At 40.0% G+C, this 21,178-nt stretch overlaps 1 protein-coding gene across 2 annotated transcripts in view; it reads right to left on the bottom strand.

Moving 5' to 3' along the window:
* Positions 1-21,178, bottom strand: part of dph6 (diphthamine biosynthesis 6) — a 49,183-nt gene that overhangs the window by 18,533 nt on the left and 9,472 nt on the right. For both annotated transcript variants that reach the window (XM_077621623.1, XM_077621624.1), the window contains exons 4-12: positions 16,728-16,801; positions 16,227-16,345; positions 11,956-12,017; positions 11,576-11,670; positions 11,173-11,266; positions 9,177-9,336; positions 8,512-8,649; positions 7,070-7,199; positions 6,819-6,993 (exon numbers count right to left, since the gene is read on the bottom strand). In XM_077621623.1, coding sequence (XP_077477749.1) covers positions 6,819-6,993; positions 7,070-7,199; positions 8,512-8,649; positions 9,177-9,336; positions 11,173-11,266; positions 11,576-11,670; positions 11,956-12,017; positions 16,227-16,345; positions 16,728-16,801 — 1,047 coding nt within the window. The remainder of the gene's footprint in view (positions 1-6,818; positions 6,994-7,069; positions 7,200-8,511; positions 8,650-9,176; positions 9,337-11,172; positions 11,267-11,575; positions 11,671-11,955; positions 12,018-16,226; positions 16,346-16,727; positions 16,802-21,178) is intronic.

Raw genomic sequence — 21,178 nt, 5'->3', positions numbered from 1 at the left:
GGTCTGTTTCTATTGGATTCAATTGTACATTTCACAATTTACTCTTTGTATTTATATATTTTTCTAGACACAATATTAGATGTTGGACACAGTTTGTTTTCACATTTTTTTCCTTTCTATATTCATTTATCTTTAATTATTTTGAATGATGTTCCATTGTATTGGTTGATTGCTGTTGACCTCTTTAAATATATTTTATGTATATTTAATATTCTCTCTGTGAGTGTGTATGAATTTAAAAAATATATGAAGATTAAAAAAATATATTATTGTTAAAATTAATGTGTTTTTCAGATGTCTCACATTGCACTATGAAATTTCAATATTCTCTGAGTGTAAATGTATTTTCATCTTTTCATATCTATATAAATTATATATCCAACATGTCATCAAAGTGCATTTTCCACCTAAAATGTTTGTATGGGTCGGCTGATATTAACAAGGAGGATATTTAACATCCTTGTTGTGTGTGCGTGCGTGTCTTTCTACATGTGCGAGTTCGGGCCTTGTCAGCTCTTGTCACTGCAGGGGAAAGAAACACGGGCGGGCAGCTCCGAATATAGAAGCTAGTTACCATAGTAATGGGATGGTCATATATCGTTCTCTCTGCACAACCGCCATGGCAGCGGACTATGTTTTTATCTGTGCGTTTCCTCTTTACTTATTACATGTATGAGTAAAAGAAACATGTATCACTGGGGGGTGTCAATACAATTTGTCGGGACATGGAGGATACCGGGAATAATTGACGTGTTTTGACTGGGTGTTTGCAGTGGTTGATAGCAGGAGTGTCACGGCGGATAGTGTCAATGGTGTAAACACACAATTTGCCGTGTCTGTGAACCTCTCACCACTCTGACGCACACCAATAGACACACATTAGGCATGTGGTTCATTTAAAAAAAAGGAAGAATAAAATGTGCGTGACTAAAACTTAGCATAGTCTATGACAAATATGTTGACCTTCGCCCGACACAATCATGTATTGTTTGTTTGAGACTTTTTCTTTTGCTGGTGATTTTTCTGTTTGTTTTTAATGTTTCATTTTAAATGTCATGGACCTTTTATAGGGCTACTGACTTTTTGGGGTCTTTTAAAAAGTGTACATAGTTCGACGTCACAATTTGGGGCCATATATTGACATTATGGTCAATGTTAACATGTGGTACAATTGTACAATTTTGGCCTGCATGACCCTAAATGTGATGTTAAGATGTGTGACAGATCTTAATCATAAATAACTACATCAATACACACTTATTATTATTAAACCATTTGTATTTTCCATTTTTATGTAAAAAAATGACTAAAATGCTATAGAATTATGAAAAATAATTGCATATGATCCAACATAGTACTTTAAAATGGATAAACAGCATTTTTTGTTTTTACGAGAAAAAAAATTGAACACAATTTTAAATGCATAGAGATATTAATTGCAGTGATATTTTAGTTTTGTAATATATATAATAAATTAAAATAAATAAATACATAGTTTTCCCCAATTTTAGTCATTTAACTTAAAAGAATGATTAAGAAGTGGAAAACCCCTATTCTTAAAACCCCTTTAACAATTAAAACAATATTTACTATTAACTTCTTGCCAGGGGGGGCTTTGAATACTCCCGTTTGCGTGCCGAGGACGACACTAGTGCCATCAATGGCAGTCAATGAGTGAAACAACCTACCAAGAGTTAAATAAGATGGCTCTTTTTATAAAAGCAGTTATAGTGTTATGTCTTGCATTTTTTTTTCTTTTACGGTCCCCACTGTGAACCACCTTTGAGCCAAGGTATGTATAGTACAACTTGTATTTTCATTTATTTATTTTTATGTGCTGCAATATGAACACTGCACTCTGTTGAGTGGTCGATATAAGATCATGCAGTTGGACAGTTATGAATCCGATATCACTAACCCGACAACGTCACGATGAAATACTTTCTTACTGTTGATGTAGCGCTTGTATTAGATCTCATCAAATGTGCATAGGGAACTCATTCAAAAGACAAGCATATCCACTCGCAACTGTGAAGCACATAATCTTATTAATATTTAAATATAGGGCGATACGCGGGTCTGTTGCACTTCTCGCTTCGGAGGCAGTCAAGCACCAATAACAATACACGGAGAAACCCTCAGAGGCAATCAGGCTCAGGCCCATTAATGAGTGGGAGCGTGGCAGTGGACAGTAACCCACCGCGTTGACAGACGATGCACTGTGACACATCCGCTCCCTCCCCGCGACCTCACTACATGCTAATACCAGCCTGTGTCCACCACGTGGGCCTGGATGCAGCAGAGTGGCAGGCGGGCGAGACGGGTGTCTGGGGTGTGAGTCTACACAAGTCCCTCATTAAAATACTGACTGTGAGACAATGGTCGAACGTAGTCCAAGGGTTCCAGAGCTGACTACAGCTTCAAAACCACGTCAACATTGAATTACGCAGCTGTAAATGCTGGCAAACCTCAAATGAGCGGGAAGGGGATTCTAGTCCCAGGACTGAATTACACAAGCATGTTTGCGGGATGTGCACTAAATGAAAGCAGACCGACGCCAATGCTTAAGCATGTGTCTTTTATGTGCGAAGTCAATGAGTTGACAATGCCATTTTTGAATTGTCGCAACAGGGAAGTAGAATGTGGCGTCTCTATGATTTTATCACATTTGAGGTACTGGGAACATCTCAGGAACTTCTGACATTGGAAGTTGCTGGTAATGATTAAAATCGGAATAAAATCGGTAGGTAGGTAGTTTCTAGCTAAAATGCTTCAACTACTAAACATAAGATAAGAAAAGGCCCCAAAAATTACTGTGCCAAAGATGATCAACTTGAGTATACAGTGCTGTTAATAAAAAGTCTGTTGCTCAAAACATCGTTTAGTTACATGGATATATGAATATGTTAATGATCTTGCGGAATTAGCCATCTACTGTTCCACGAGTAAATAAATCAAATGCCACGTGATGACAATAACACAAGTGTTGACAATAATTTGGGAAACGGGTTCCAAAAATTCTATAGTTAAAAAGAAATGTCAATACCAATCAAATGTTACAACCTGTTACACTTAGTAAATATCAAACGACAGCCAAAACGCAATTGTTCAGTGTTAGTTTGGAAGTTGTTTATAGTTACTGCCAACATAATGGCAAATAATTTTGAAGAATGAGCCAATGTCACTTTACAAATTCCAAAACAAAAGCAAGGGATCCTCTAAAAAACTGCAAACAAGTACTTGTTTATGGTAAGTTCAAAGAATAATATATGAATCTGATTTTCTGTCACAGTCTGTTAAACATGTAGTAAATACTGCACCACCTGAAGATGATAAACACATTTTGACTACATGGCATACCAATTAGATGAGTTTCTTTGGTGAGATTCTACCTTAAGAGAAGTCACTTGACCTCAATGTTTGTGTCTCGGTTCAAGACAGAACAGGTGAGGTAGTAGAGGTGCAGACGGGAAGCCAATCAGTCCACATTCTGAACATCACTCACTAAGTATTCAGACAAAAGGCCCATCACACGTCATTCAGAAAGGAATTTCGTAAAGGAAACAAGCTCGCGTTAACATCCGCTATATGTGGGAGCGAGTGATGACACGTTAAAGAGCGCTCAGGAGCTCATTTTTCATCGACTCAATAATTTCGCAGGCTCCGCCCATTTTCACACAACACAAAAATAAATCCGTAAAATATGGCGAACAGGAGAGGTGGGATGAAAGCCACCATTTAGTAACTGACAGCAAACAAGGGAAGGAGGCGTCAAGGTCCTGACAAGCACCACCTCCTCAGAAAGATCCGTCATATTTTAACTGGATTAATTTTTGTTACCTTCAAAATTAAGTTAAATATCCTAATTCATCTTTTAATCTCCACAACCTCTCACCAATATTTAAGACATTTGCTCTTTAGTAATTACTGAGGTAAATTGAGTCTTTTTGTATTCCTTGAAATGATGAATCCTGGTTCCAAAGTAAAACCAAAATTGTTTCCGTAACGCTACTTGGCATGCAAGTTGTTCTCATTTCCCAAAAAATAGTTTTGGGGAAAAAAACCCAAATCGATCATAGTTGGTGAAGTTATATTAAAATTCTATTAAACTGCCAGAAAAATTAGTGCTGTGCCTGTTCTTATACTTCTTCACACAGTCTAAAAAAAGTTCCCATTATTCTTTTTTTCCCCCTTCAAAATGTCCAACACCTGTCAGAAGATTATTCAAATGCTAATATGTGCCTGGCTATACACCTCCACCACACTTTGATGCTAATTGGTGGCGTCACTTCCACTTTGTGGCCGATGCCTGGTGGTCCACTTTAACAATTTTAAAAAATCTGATGCAAATCTGATTGTGGCTTGGCACACGACATTTCTCCACAATGTTGTCGACTGTCAGTCACCATTTGAGGGGGTGGGAGATTGGGGGGGCTAATGCTTGATTTGCCCCTCCCACCCACCAAACCCGTCACTGCTCACACAATGTCATCAGTGGGTATAATTTCCTGGCAAATATCCCAGGGGTGAGCCTTTTTACCTAAATAGGTAAGAGGAGATATTTAACAAGCCAACGTCTCTGTGCACAATAGTGAGGCAAACAAGAGCTATTTTGTCGGCCACAGTAATTGAATCAATCAATCAAACTAACAACCTATTCATTTTACATTTTCAATAGATGCTGGAAAAAGAATTGAATGATATCTTATCTTTCTTGTGAATCGTAACCATGATAGTCAGTTATTTGGACACGTGGAATTCTGTCGCGGGGCAGAACAATGACCCTAGTGAATAGTATTTCTGTCTCATAGTTGAAGTTCAAGTTTAGAACTCGGCTCTGTCCTACGCTTTCAGTTCAAGTTGTTATTAAAATTAAAATTATTCGTGTTGACAGAGTTTCTGTAGCATTGTTTCAAGCTTGAAAAATGTATGACAAATGTCTAAAAGAGTTTTGGGAAATAGAAGCCAAGACTAACGAGTGCCGGGAAAGTGCAACTAAAGCTTCAGGAGTTGGAACGCAATAGAGAACCCCAAACCACACGAAGGGAACACGGCCGTGGATGCTCTTTGGTATCTCGTTTCACCCGCAGAATTTACGAGTTTACTTTTAAACAATACTGACGTAGCAGCTTCTCATCTGCAAGAATGTTTTGGGTGAACAGGTGATGAGTTTGTGTGATCCCGACACACCTGTTGAGATCTTTACAAGCTAAAATACGAGGCTGGTGTACCAGATACAAGCTAATGCGATAAGTGAGAAAATTGCATATAGGGTTTTACATGGTTCAACACAGTTCCATTGCTTAGCTAGGATTCAATTACAATTTCATATTCTTTATCATCTGTCTATCAGTAGTTTTGTTCCAGGGGACATGTTGTCATGGCAACGGATGCCAAAAGGGAGTGTCACTCAGACGGGGGCGCTGATGACAGGCTTGAAGCAAGGCGGTAATTGTATGAATAGGTAAAAATAATACCCTTATGCACAGGGGAGACATGCCTTTGATCAAATTAAGTCATTGTGGAATGGAGGAATTGGTCAACCAGTGCACTCCTCACATAGTTTTCTAAATGGCTTTGAATCAGACTAATCATTAGTAGCGTTGTGAAAGAGTCCATTCACAGTCATCCAAGAACAAGAGCCCATTTCCACAGCGGCCTTGATGAGTTCAGACTAATTACCAACCACTGTGCCATGGCACATTAGCTCAATTTCACAGTCAAAATGGATAGGATGTCTATCACTGGCAATGGCACTGAAACATGATTATTTGCTGCTATCCATCCTTATTGAAATGGATTGGCCGTCAGGGTGATCTGATTTTGACATGTATCTTTATTGATCTTTAGTCCGTCTATTTTTGATGTTTGATGTTTAAAAGAGCTCATTTATCTCTCCTCACAATTCCTGCTGACTATCTTGTTGTTGACCGGCAATGAAAAAATAAAAGATAATCTCCAGTCAGTCTCGTGTATTTTAGTCAGTCATACATAGCCATTATCGAAGTAAAGTGCATTTGTAGAATTTAAAAATAAATATCAGTACAAAACACATGATGGTTGAAGCAAAATGTGTCACGCAAGCAGGCCCTAAAGTAAATGCAAGATTGCAACAACCCTCTAGACTACAGAAATGAAAGTGTACTTGAATGCTGGAACTGCTGTCAAAGCATCTGAGCGAATAGGTAATCCACACGTGTTCTAACTCATACACAGATTTGGCAGTGGCATCAAGGACAGCGTGCAGGAGATGGACACTATCCTTGTTGACAGTACCTTGAAAAGTGTAATCCCGGATAATACACACAGAGTAAACAAACATGAAAAAAAAATGCAGAGGCAAATGCTCAACCACTGCACCGCATTTCCCCCAGCTCCAAAGTGGGGATATGACATTCTTTCTGGGTTCCCAATGAAAAATATGGAGATAAACTTACGACAGTTAGGGATAAAATACGGAATCATACAAAACCACAATCATACGCTGCAGCACACACAAACAGCAACGGAGGCAAATACATAAAAAGCATCATGTAACTACACATCATGGGAACATCCGCTAAAATCTTCGGAATCTCTGGATATGTCCACCAAATTGCTGTTACGCTCTTTGCAAACCATAACACGAACGTGAAAATTATAACTACTTTGTGTGATGTGTCACTTAGAAAAAAAACAAGACTAAGTTGTGGAGAGTCACCAAAAGCAAATTGGTATGTTATCAGCTTTACAAGAGTTCTAGATGCATTTATTTCCCTTTGCTAAAATGTGTTTGTCCAAAATCCCATTTCACCAACATTAAATATTAGCTTTCTTACCCTGAGGCCTTGGCTGTAGGGGCCTATGTTGGCCGGCGCCCAGTGAGATAGAGACTGTACGTGCAGTGCTTCTCGCCGATAAAAGCAGTCGTCTTCGGCTGGCTCGATCCACTTATGGAGAAGAGTGTCCATCTGCAGCAGGAGGCCAGTGGGCAGCGAGGCCTGGACGCATACCCTGAATTTCAAAGATTTGTGTTTCACAGTGATGGTTCCAAAACAGAGAAAAAAAATACAGGGGTCGGCCTTAGCACCTGGCAGGAGGGTTTGTTCCAAAGTGGTTCTTATACACAGCATTCAGTTGACCAAAATCTTCCATGCTGCTCACATACAAGTGAACAAGGACAATGTCCTTCATGGTCCAGCCTCTGGTATCTAGTTCACCTAGACACACACAAAGCAAAAACGTGATTGTTATTTTGAAAGGTGTTTTTATCTAAACCATATCATATCTGAATTTCCGAATAACAACCTCTAAGAAAGTTCTGAATTTTGGTAAGTTTGGGGGGTCCTCGAGGCAGTGCTAAGCAATACAGCAGCCAACCTGCACATTTGCAAAGCTTGGGCTTTGTGTTGAAGATCGTTTTGTTGATGTATTTTTAACACGACTGAAACTGCAGTAAAGCACTAATGGTGTTTGTCCCTCCCTGTGTATGTACGCAGCACGTCAAGTGCAAACACAATCTCAATACAAAAAGAGTGCTCAAAGCCAAGTCTTCCCTCGCAATGATTTGAAAGAGCTTCAAGTTTGTTTTGCCTTTGCCAACACCACCGTCTCACACTACATCCTCATACAAAGAGGCCGTTCATTAAATATTAACTTGTTTAATATTGTCTCGGCGCTGTGCAGGCAGTTCAGCCAAGCACCGCGATAAACATTAAATATGCTTTTCATCTTTCGCTCCTCTTTCTCCATCAAAAAAATAAAAATAAAAAAATAAAGCGGGGAGAGAAAGCGGGTGGGAACTACAGATAGACTACAAAAAGCGCTCACTTTAAAACCTCTGCAGGGCAATGATAACCTCGCGTAATGTAACAGCACTGCCTGGACCATTGTTTTTGAGACGAGTCTGGCATAGGGGTACATTTGAAGAGCTTGTCCTTATTTGGTGGCGAGGTCACTGTTTGCTATTCCGCTGTAGCAGCCGACATAGGATCTGACACAAGGCTTCGGTCGCCTGCTGGGTTTTAGAGCGCTTAAAACGCGGGAGAAGAACTCAGTCAGGCTTTGTCGCTACACCTCATCCATGTTAACAAAGCTTTGAGTGCTGAGTGTGAAAAAAAGCAATTCAACTTTAGCAAATACAGACAGATATACACATGTTATGTAGTTTCAAACAAGTAAAATGTACCAAATGATCAAGATGACAAAATGTATCCAAGAAGGGTAACAAAAATGGAGCACTGAAGTAAACTGGTAATGGTGGACTATCTCACTGGAACCTCTGGAGCTACCAAACTACTGCAAGCTCCAGACCAAAACTGACATTAACAATGGTGTTTAATTGTGACATTATTTGATGTATCGTCAAATGCTGCATGGCGGAACAACAAAAATCCTACCCAACCAACGTGGAACTGTGATTTAAATCCACTCTGCATAATTATCTGATAACATACTAAAAATATCTTATTTTGGAGAAGGAAAAGTGGCATTTGAGCATGTACAATAAACACCATTATTCTCGATCCTTACTTTGCAAGAGTTCAAAGGCTGCTTCAGTCTGGCCGTGGATTCCAGGGTCTTTGCTTCGTAGCCCGTTTATGCCGGAAATCCACTGATAACCTCTAGACGTCATGGAAGAGCAGGATAGAGGCACGTGGGCAGAAATCACTTCAAACACAGGAGGAGAGAGTTAGCAGGGGTAGTTGGGGCAGTTTCTATGTTCTCCCTGTGGTTGTATGGATTTTCCTGCTATACTCTGGCTTCCTCCCACATTCCAAAATCATACACGTCAAGGGCATTCAAGATTCTAATAGGAATATGGGTGGGATGAGTTGTTTGTCGCTGTCACTTTTTTAGTTCTCAGTTTCTGTGTATGCTTCTTTTGTAAATCCATAAAGGCATCCTGAAGGCAAAAGATAACATATTTTTCTTTCAAGGATCCTAAATCTAAATGAGAATCTAGCTAGCAGTATGCAGGAGATAATCCATGCATACTGTAGATGGTGATAATCAAGAAATGCACTGATTGTCAAGCAGTCACTCAAATACGGATTCATTGCGATGAACATGACACTGATCTGTGGAATGCACAGCGATAAGTGACATTGCACCCTTTGTTTTTCCACACACGTAGGGCTATGTGTAGACATAAATACATGGCCTCACGCATTGCCGGCACAATACGCAAATCTCACCGAAGCCTTGCTGACAACTAAGGTCAGCGCCTGACGGAAATTGTCGCTGGTGATGGTGGTCGTCTCCAGCTCCATCAGCATATTCTGTCTCCTCCGTCATCTTGTCAATGGCATTCCGGCAAGGACAACGAGCAAGGACCGGAGCTCGCGCCACCGCATCCTGCCATTAGGGGTGAGAGTGTGTATTAGAGGGAGACGTGAGGCCAAAGCAGACAAAACACTGCATAATTACTCAACCTTTTCAACGCATGTCGTTCTTTTGAGGGCCCAGGCATAAGTAACTTGAAGGTGAATGAATATGGAAACACAGCACAGACATAGTACTTGTGTGTCACGATATTGTAGATTCAATCATTGTGGTTGTCAGTCAAATGTGACGACATGGGCATGTGCGTCTTTATCTCTTTGTGTCGCCTTTAAATAACAAATCATTAGCATTCCCTTGAGACATACATATTACCTGCTACCATAGCCGCTGCATTAAAATACATATTTCATCCACACCCACATCAGCATGCCCAAAACTCATTCACCCTCACCACCGCCCCCCTTCATTTGCTGTCAACCGCATGAGGTCATAAGATAATCAAATTAATTATACTTCAGCCCCTCTCCTCTTTGCCAGCATGAAAAATAGCTTGACTAGCATTAACGGAGGGCAAATGACGGCAGTCCGTCCCCACCCCCTGAGCCCGGTGCCGTCTCCTCTAGTGCTGGTGTCACCGTCGATCTGTCACCCTGACGAGAAGAGCTTCAGAAGGCTGAACCGGGGCAGGTTCTTCCCTGGTTGGCTCGCCCCCACCACCGCCTCTACTATCCCTGGATCTTCCTACTCTTCCCCCAGCATTCTAAGGGTGGGGTGGAGGCAGAGGAATGGCGTATGATGTGATGAGAGGGGGTGAGGAAATATATAGCTTTAGGGCTTATGGCTGTAGGGTCACGGGTGGTGTGCGACAGGGTATGTTTTCTGTCCATAATAACCCAACCCCCACAACATGAAAACATCCAGGAGGCAAAAACAAACAAACAAAATAAAACATTCTTTTCCGTGTCGTCTTAGACCAAGTCAAATTTTGAAAATGAGTCTATTAAAGTCTATTAGCTATTCAAATGTATCCTTGAGACATAAGGGTTGATAAATAAATAAATGAATGCACATAATTGCCTACAGTTTTGAATCGTCCACTTTGGCATTTCATTTTGTCATTTCAATAATGTCCTAGATACATCTCATCTGTTCTAATATTTCTGTCCATCAGAGTTACAGTATGTTAGGAAGCTTAACCCGAGTTTGTAAGACTATGTTCACAGTGATCACTGTTACATTTTGAGAAGTAAGAACAGGGGAATCTCCAAATGTCTTGTGGTAGAAAGCCAAACCAGAAAATAGTAAACTCTAACCTAATTTGATTCTTTAACCTATAAACTGGTACTAGTATAGGGATTGTTCAATTGAATGCTCTTTTAAAAGTAACTAAAAAAGTCACATCCCCTCGGTTCCTCTCTTTAAGCATTTTCTGATTAAGCATTAAAAAAAAGACAAAAACAAAACAAAAAACAATTCTTGTAACATCCCTGCAAACCCTGCCTGTACACACTTAGCCTACTACCTGAATGCAAAACGCGTTAATGTGATGGGACATGTTTATTAAACTGGGCTTAGTTTCAGGCAGCAGTGAATATTGCAGACGTCAAATTAGGCCATGTGAGGCTGGAGGAGGGAGAGAAAGGAAAGCGAGAGAGGCGAGACAGCGATGGAGAGAGAGCGAGAGAGAGAGAGAGATGGAGCATGTGAAAGAGGCACCCCTCTGGAAGCTGCTCTGAACTCTAGCCTCTAGTTCCATGTTTTGTTCTATTTGTTTTGCCCTGTGAGTGCTTTGGAAGCAATCAACGGCAAAGATGGACAAACATTCATTTTCTTCTTCTTTGTTTCTTTTTATCGGTTCGCATCAACGAGCATCAACATCTTCAGTCAAAACAGTTCAGTACTACTCACACTGGCTTTGCTTTCTGTGTGCATGGAAGTGAAGCGCAGGTAGCCAACCGGAGCGAACGGGTCCGGGGAGTGAATCACCGTCTCCGACGAATCTCTGGGACACGTCAGGAAAATACACGGTTAGGGTTTGAAATCAGAGGGAGGTGCTTCACTTTGTAAACTTCAAGGAAATAAACAAGGCTCCCGTCAAAATTCATGGCATTTACTACACTGTTATGATTTGCCAGTGAGAAAACCAAGCACCATATATACCATGTCTAGTAGTAGCGTCATGATGCTATGTCTATTTCTTTATAGAAGTCTATTTTCCTGCAGCCTTAAGTCATCTCTTGCATATACTACTTTCTTTCATTAAATAAAGACAGCAATGTACAGTATACAATGTTTGAAAGGTAATACTCACATGACAAGCCTCTTTTTGAAAAGAGGGCAATCGAGGGTAAAGGTTTCATATTCGCCTCCTTCTCCGCAAATATGTACGCCATATTTCTGGGAGAGCTGTTTAAAATAGAAAGTTTAAAGTTGAAATATACATGTACCATGTAAAAATAATTATTGAGCACAACAGTAAGAGACTAAAATATATATGAAAAAGAGTATTTCTTTTAGGATATTAAATTAAATTAAATATTAGGTTGTTCTAATCTGACCAACTAAATCAGCAACCTACAAATGTAACAAATAGTCGAAACAAAATACTTTTGTGAGAGAGCCTATTGCGTAATGTTTTTGCAGGTGTACCAAATGAAATGATCAGTGAAGGCATCCAAAAGGGTTGCTGACCTGTTTCAGGTAGGGCGCCATGTCAGCCAGAGATTTTCCCAGGTGCTTGTCAGGATCTAGGCCTAATTTGTGCACGCACACAGGAGAAAGAATCACATATGAGTGATTGAAGATGACAGATGTAAACACACAGCAAAACCTGGGCATGGCATCTGTTTGTTTGACTTTGCAAATGGTGTATACACGTCTCTATGGCTAAGGCTAACAATTTTTCAAAGCAATGTATGCACAGAATCTCATACTTATAGGTGCACATTCCCACCTGCTGCTTCGTCATATAGTTCACCCTTTGAGAACATAAACAGAGTGAATTTATGTTTATTTGTCTTTTGCCCTTCTAGTGCAAGCAAACGACTCATGGGAAGGAGAAGAGGGGGAACACTCAGCATGCCTCACTCTACTGAGACTCGTATTGTCAACATCCGATGAGATGCAAACTCAGAGGGTCACGGTTTCAGTCTTTGAATAAAGAAAGCTAGTCACTGAAATCTCACTTGTTCCTACTTCATTGGCTGTCTAAAATGTGATCACCTGCAGTGCCTCAATAATTGCACTAGGTCACTTTCAAATAGCAACATCGAAAACATGCAGTGAATTAAGACATAGAAAGGATATTAAAAGGTTTGTGAGCAATGTAAGTGTGTAATTCAAAAAGTGAATTGACCCAACTAAACAAATGCAAATTTGCCTGTATTTTTGTTGTTGTTCTAATTACGACACCATTATGCCACTGCGCAAACAATTTCATAACCATCAATAACAAAAGACACATAGAATTGTCTGGTGGTTAGTGGAACATTTCAGTCTCTTTAAAAGATGGGCTACATTCAATATTCTAACCACACACTGATTTTATATCTATATATAATTATATCACCGCTTCTGATAGTTGAAAATGCCATTAATTGTTCATCTCTGAAAAAAAATATTTTATACATCATGAAGGGACAACTACTGAAAAGTGTCTTAATTGATTGACGTGATCTTTAACAAGTGACTGACAAATCCCGAGAGATATGGTATGCCTCTAATGATTGCCAAGAAGGCCGAAAAACCATTGCCTCGCTGCAGGGGGAGTGTAGCACGATGAGTCTAATTAAAGGAGCAAAGTTAATCGAAATGTGAGAAGATCTTTTCCCTTGTGGTCTGACAAGCTCAAAGGTTAAAGTGTCAGTCGGTGCGAGCCCACCCGTGGGGAGCCATGGGTGGGAGACGAGAAGGCAGGATTTGGGGTTCATCCTAATCCCAGTTGTATCTCGCGATAGCCCTACGCAAAAGAGGGTTATCAAGGAGGGGGGTGCACCGGTAGAATGAGCAGACCCTCGTTCTCATCCCGGGGGACCCAAGCGCTTAATTAGAGTGAGAATTTCTAATTTTAACATCCTCTCATCTTAACCCCACTGCAAAGGTAATAAGAAGGAACACATTAAAATTCAATCCTTTTTAAATATCCTCTATAATTAGTCATGTCTTTTAACAAAATCTTCATAATTGACTCCAAATTGCACTGGGGATGCCCACTTCTCCTTTTTGATAGTTTCATTAACTTTTCGCCTCTTAAATGATTAACCATCCATTTTCACAGGTTGTGGACTTCAGACAGAAAGTTCTCAAGTGACAAAAAATACTACAGAAGTAGCATTAATGCCAACATATTTCCCTGGGAAGGCCTTTAATGACAATCCCGATTTTAGTTTGAAAGTGAAGATACCGTTTAACAACATCATTCATTTTCAAGCAGACTACACCCTAGACTGGTCGCCAGTCAGCCAGAGGACAAAGAGTGACAAACGACCATTCGCACTCAAAATCATACCGCCACCAGCGGGAATCGAGCCTGTTCCTGCCTGCACCGAAATCAGGTGAGTAAACCACTACACCGCCAGACGCTTACCAATCTTATGAGTTGACCTCAATTGATTTGATCAATTATATCACACTAATGCGAAAAGGGTGGTTTTGTGTCATATAAAACCGTACAAGAGGTTTACTTGTGTGAAGTTCTGCTCGCGTGCCGAATTAAAAACCTGGAGATGGCAGATACCGCCTTGCCAAGCCGAGTTGTGAGAGCGTTATCGCAGATATCCGCGGGGTTTGTCTCACAATCTGGTGACAGCTCGGCTTTAATCCCCGCCTTCACAGAGCAAATTAGATTTGTGACGTGTGGCACTTTGGCTCACTAAATGGATGGAATAAGCATCTCCCTTCCCTTGTAGAGCACTTTTTAAACAACACTCAAAATAATAGCTCTTTGTTATCGCCTCGTCGTTTTGCGAAGAGGAACGAGGGCAAAAGAAGGAGCACCGACAAACGTTAAGAAGAAGGTTATGTGGAAAAATTGTCTAGTTCCTAATCAGGAATTTCTTGACTAAATTATGGAATAACAGTAAGAGAAAATTGGGTCAAGAGTAAACTTTGTCAAAGAACAGGAAATGTTGCCATGAATTGGATTAAATCAAGAAATTTAGTATTTATATTTTGAGCATACGTTTTAATTACTTTAAGCTTTACGAAATGTATGATATGCATTTATGATATATTTTTGGGGAAAAAAGCTCTTTATATGTTCCTTGGTATGTTAAGTTAATTCAATGACAATTAGGGTTTCTTCTCTCTAATGGAAGGGCACTGAGAAGTTTGCCAAAATTCCAAAATAGGAAAAACGACATTTTCTTTTACTTTTCGCCTGTTACATGGTATTAAGCTGCCATCAGCACAGATTTCAAACTTGTGGAGAATTCACTTAGGGGATTATCCTGCATTTGGACAGCTGTCTTTTCACAACGGGGATTTGTCATCAAGCTATATCATGCCCTTAAGAAAAAAAGAGACTTTTCTTTATCCATTCACTTCTAATTTGCACCTATCTTCTTGAGCAGGAAATGAAGGAATATTAATCTTTATTGACTTGGCAGGACACATTTCATCTTATTATTATGACAGAATATCACAAGCTGTTTTGGCTGTCGTTTCGTAGGGAGACTTAAACTTTGACCTCCACATTTTTTCTCCCTTGGGAAGGTAAATCCCTTTAAATCACTGTCTTTTTCTGTCGGCAACAATTACACACATACACACACAAGCAGAGGCCACCAGGTGCGTCGCTGTTTTTCGCTGTTCTGTTACAAATCCTCTCCTAAAAATTCACTGCTCAGACTTGGTCCCACCAAACCCTGCAATTACTACAGAGCAGCCTCAAAACCCCCATTAGATGGTCTCATTTCTAATTAACAATGCCGTAGGACAAGTGAGGAGTCAGGGGAGGACTGATAAGATCCCTTGACTTTTTTTCCAGTTAGGTAAAACATGCACACACACACTCAATTGTCAATATAGTGGAAGTAACAGACAGACATACAAAAACAGAAATAAATTGTTCTTTTCATTGATTAAATCTACTGGTGGCCGTAATCAAATAAAGTAATAGTCATTTTTTGTGCAAGTGGATCTGTCCCCCCATAAATAGGATAAAAATATGTGATTAGTGAATAGTTGATTTTAGGTTCTACATTTGAAGTGAGGCAATGATGACCAACTTACTTCTAAAAATTATCCAGTGATTCATACCTATTTGTGGTCAGGAAACGTATTGAGAAAGCCTATTTTTTTCCATCAAGAAATTCCCAAACTCTTCTGGTATCTAACTGATCAAACTGGTGATAAAAGTGAAACACAAGAAAAGTTAAACTTCTTTTTTAAAAACTTTTCTTAACACCCTCCTGTTATTCAGTCATCTTATTGCCCTAAGGCTCGAAAACAGACAGGGAGGGCGTAGGTTACGATGCATTTACCTCAGGATGAAAGCGGTTGGGAAACGTAACCGTGCGAGTAAGAAAAAGTGTGTGTTGCTTTAGCACAACGAGGGACGCTGTCTTTTGACTGGCTGAATGCGATCAGGGGGAGGTGGGCGATCACCTGCGATTACTTCTCAGCTGCCAGGCAGCCAGCCGCGTGCACAATAGCGTACACGCCCTCCTCCCTTGGCGCTTCTTATCTCCTCATATTGTTCTCTGCTTCAATACCTTTTGCCTCTGGCACACGTCTCGACAACCAACGCTAAGCTACAGATTTGCGATTAGGCCATTATTCTACTTTTCTCGTTTTCTCATCCCTTTGCACTATCGCTCGCATATCGGAATTCTTCGATTGACATGACTACTTAACGAAGCCTCCGGAAAGAAAACAAATGGCTGAGAGGAGGGCATGGGCGACAAGGTGAAGGGGTTTGTAGGTGCTGACGGACAAAAAGAGAAAAGGGTAGGCTATCTCACCATAGGCGGCGACTTTGATGAGTATTGCGTGGACGTCAGATGAGATCATCTCTGAGAGCAGTGACTCTTGGTCTCGGTGCCACAGGTAGGCCAGGGGTTGCAAACCAAGACGCAAACACCTGGCGGGGACAGGTGAAAGTGAGAAGGGGGTGGGCAGCTTGATTACAGGGGAAGATTGTACTTTGAACGATGCTGAAAGTTCTACAGCTGAGAATTTCACCAAAATGCCCTTTTAAGACTGGAAAACATGGTAAACATATTGTTTGATTTTAATTTTTGGTTGCAACGAGCAAAGGGACAATGGGGTCCAACAAAGATCTCCGAAAAGCCTCTCTGAAGGGTGCAATTTGAAGTACAGCAGTGCACGCTACTGCGTTCATAAATACTGTGAAACTTAACAGGGGGCCTTTTGTGAAATAGCTTTAAAATAATGTTCGAATGAGATATAATTAAAATCAGAAGTTGTGGTCTAAAACCATGTGTGCGTGTTGTAAGACTTACACATTTTCAACACGGACCCTCTGGTAATCAGAGAGAATGGCCCCTGCAGACACTGCTTCAACACCCTCCTTTTCCTGTGGAGAGAATGAAGGAACTTTCATATACAAAGATTTTTTTCCTCTATTTTCTACAGTATTTGTGATACACTCAGTAACAGCAATGACGTGTGCGTCCCGTGGGGGGTAAATACTGTTTGCTCAACCTACAATGGTGTTCCTAATCTTACCCGAGCCACGCACAAACACAGTGACATATATACGCAGACATGGCAAGTCTTTCCATTCTCAGCCAGGATGTTTACATTCTGTCATATCAAAGTCACTGTGGTTCAGCCCATATTCCCCTGAGATTTGTGTACATAAACTGAGTTCACATGTATATGATATGTTGGTTAGTTAAATAATTTGATTTTTTTTAAATAGTATTTTTACTTACAGTTTTAAAGAACGAGTATAAAAAAGCTAAAGCATATTAGTGTTTTAAATCAACATTTTGATGAAAGAAAAAACTAAATTACAAGTTGAATGTGATTGATTTTTTACTAGCTTCCTATTCATTTTAAGGGAATTTTTGGAGTGTACGTACTTGCTTCAAAATAGAGATGTGCGATCTGGCAAAACAAACGCTTGTTTGCTAGAAGGCTGACCCTTAGTAGCACATTCCTAACTTACATATGCCCGACTTTTGCTGGCTAAATCAAAATTGTTAATCCGCAATTATCAACCCTCATGAAAGATTTTGGGCAATACCAAGCATCAAAATGATTGGTTCACTAATGATGAATAAATTGGACTTTAAATTAAATTCCATAAGAAGAACAACAACTACTCCTGTGGTCCCTTGGCAGGCTTTCAGCCCGTAAAATAATGCAATGAAAATATTTTTAAAAAACTCGACAAATGAGGCAAGGCTTTAAAACTTCCTTCATTTGTTGTTGTTATTTTTCTTCTTGAGAATGGCACAAAATAAAATTAATACTTTTGGTTATTTGTGAATGGATTACAATGACATTTTTGGTATGTACTGTATTCATAGAGGGTTGGAGCTCGTTTTTTTTAAATTTGTTGTCTCAAGACTTATTAATTACAATACATTTTGTTATAACCTTTCATTTTGCTCCAATTCTACTTCCAGTAGCTACAACTACCAATAAACATTTTTATTTGTTTGGTTTTCTTGTCTATTCTTCTAGACTATTTTCAATAAATCACTAGGTGAGGGCATTCTAATTGCTTTTTATCATATTCATATATTGTATGACTCCAGGGAAAACCAGGAAAAGGTTCAAATTGAAAGTCACACAAACAATCATACAAACACAAGCAAGGTGCAGTGGTGCATGGGGGTACACATATTCCCTACCACAATACCTTCACCCCACCGACACACACCTGCAGATTCATTAGAACATTACACGGGATGTAATTAGAATGCCTAGCTGGTGGTAGTAGTGCGGCTGGAGCGGTCTCCAGTAAATTACCTTGTAGACATTATCAATTTCCCTGGCTACTGGTCCTTAAGATAACCCTCGCGGTCGTCCTCATCCTCCGCCTCCCTCCCGCCCATCCTTGCTTCCTGCAATTTTTCTCTGCCTGATAAACATGCTGATTAAAGCGAGCAGCGTGTAAACCTTTGATACTTTCCTAAATGAAATCCATGCCCTGCCTGGGGCCTAACGCTAGGCTGCACACAAACACACATACAACTCCAAGTAGGCATGCCTGCTAATCAGATTTAAGAAAAAAAAATGCACTGTTGTTTGTGTATCTGTATGTGTATGTTTGCTACAACATAAAGTGTAGTGTAAAAGGTAAAAAGAGGATTATGTAAATAAATATGAATCTAAATGTGTGATCTCAAGTTTAAACCTCATCAGGCCTCAGGATCCAGTATGGTTTAACATCCCTCCATTGTGAGAAACATTACAACCAATTCCACTGCCTGGTGACAATAATTAAGTCGGACTGATAGCGTTTCAGGCCCGGCATAGGAGCTAAGGCGGCTGCAGGCACAGTCGTATGATTCGAGGTAAGCCTCAGGGCCAGCGCTCTCCTCTAATGCAATGATAACCCTTTGCCTAAACGCAACTGTCACTTCCTAAAGAGGCCAATTAGGAAGGGCAGATTGGTATAAGGAATGACAATAAGAAGAATATAAAAGGTAGGTTGGGTGGATCAAGACCAATGGTTTAATGGATCAAAAAGATCACTCGGAGATTTACAGGATTTACAACTTTGAAGTTGAGGCTTTGACGCAGTCAACTTTACGCAATGGCAAATTGGCAGGCCGTTGCAGTGGCAAGCCTTATGTGAATCTGCATAGAAACTTTGGACATCGATAATTCAGCAATTACCAAGTAACTGATGCTGCATTTGTGATTGTGATCTTACAGGTGAAACCATTAGAATTTTGTGCACCTCATGAATACTCATAGAAAATTATACATAAGTGTCAGAGTTGGAGACAAACTCAAAATTTCTGAACTTGAAGTTATAGTAAACAGTTTGCACCTCTGCCGTGCTATTATAAAACTTGCAAAAATTGCATGCATACTAAAGTTTCCCCAAGGGGCAATTTATTCTTCAAAAGATTACTATGAGCTACTAATCGTAGCTAACGAAATCAAAAAGATAAAGAGTGGCAAGGTAGCCAATAAATACTCATAATTATGTGGCTAAGCAGTTGATGGGCTTAGACCTTGTAACTACAATGACTGTTGGCAGAGAAGTCCCATTCCATCTTAGGTTTCCCGCTTCATTAAAGGCCGTTCCACCTGATGCCGGACCCGAGGCTCTGCATTAACTCGTGCCCTGAGTGGGACTAATTCAAGCCCGCCAATGTGTGACCGCACAACCCTGCAGCAACCCCATCGGAGGCAACTGCTAAACAAAGGCACGCCATTGCTATCCTTCTTCCTTTCCATCAGGCACAAAAAGCTATTAATGAGGATCTATGGCCCTGAGCAATGGAAGCCCTTGGTCCCCTAGCCATGTCCATCAGGGTACTTAGCCACATGCAGTCATTAACTCCTGTTACTAATTGTCAAATTCATTAAACTCCTCCTTACCCCCACATCCGTATTGTCTCCCGTGTAAATTGATGGAAGAGGACTGAGTTATTAAGATGTCAGCTGCGGGGGAAGATTAAGGCCAGTAGGCATGCTCCACAAAGAAACGACACGGCCATTAAACTCAATCGCTAGGTAGTTTGCGTGATATACTTTCTAATTATATATATATTTGTCTGTGTAGGGACATAAAAAAGTTGTTCAATTGTATTCACAGTCACGCTGCCTTCAGGTAAGCCATGCATTTGACCAGACATGGAGAGGAGAAAAATACCACACAGAATAAATGGAATCCTGGCAATGGTTGAGTTCAAGGTAGTTCTAGTTGCACATTCCCTTTTATCATAAAATGTAAGGTCAAGTGGATTATTCAAATTCCAATATTACTTCTGTCTGAAGTAAACATATTGACCCTGTCTAATGTTGATTATAGGGTGAATTTACAAAAAGTGGCCACACTGACATTTTTAGATGTTTAGCTCTTAATTTGATTTTATATTTTAACACAATAGCAAACATGTGCTTTTTGTGATTCTAAATGAGTCAAAAGTACAACATGGAAAGAAAACTTATTTTTCGGGAGATTAGAATTGTTTTTGTATCGCAATAAATTTACATAAAATGTCAACAGTTGATAATTGTGTCTTTATTCAGATTAGAAATAAGCGTGCCATACAGCACCCCTGACAGTGTAGTGGTTCACTCACTGAAAGCAGTGTAGGTTTAATCCTTACTCAGTAACAGTAAGACTGTGAGTGCACAGTGAATGACTGGTGATCAGTTCCCTAGACTTCTGAAAAGAATAAACTATTTCTGGTAGTTAATGCATATTTTAATATGGAATATAATGCTGTACACTTGAAATTGGTCCTAGTTCAAGACAATTGGTCTAGTGTCAAACTTGATCGCAAAAGACTGTCTTGGTCCTGGTGTCGAGCTTGACGTTATCACAGTGATCCCTGAGTTTGAGCAAGTTTTGATGAGGATTTTAGTATTGTTGTGGCAGAACTCTAATGGAATGAATGACTTGCCAAACAGCCTAATACGCACGAAAAACTTTACAATATTGAAAAATAGCATCCATTGAGAGCAAGCAAGGCAATTAGAACACCATGAAATATTCAAAATTCCACATTTGTGTGCAATACATAAGAAGCCTCATTAGCTCCCTCCAAATGTCTGTCACTTTGACATCTTAATTATACTGCTTAACAATACAAAGGCTCCATTTAGCAAAATTCAAAATATCTCCTACAAACCATTTTGGCAATGTTGAGCAACCGAATTGGTGAATCTTGACTATTGTGCATCGCCTTGACAGATATTTCCATGTAAAAGGAAGAAAGAAAGAAAATGTCTTTTTTTCCAGTCCTACGTTGTTGAC

The sequence above is a fragment of the Stigmatopora argus genome, chromosome 15 (genome assembly GCF_051989625.1).
Source record: "Stigmatopora argus isolate UIUO_Sarg chromosome 15, RoL_Sarg_1.0, whole genome shotgun sequence".
NCBI lineage: Eukaryota > Metazoa > Chordata > Actinopteri > Syngnathiformes > Syngnathidae > Stigmatopora > Stigmatopora argus.
The sequence above is the reverse complement of the archived record's forward strand: the minus strand, read 5'-3'. Positions and strand labels throughout refer to the sequence as shown.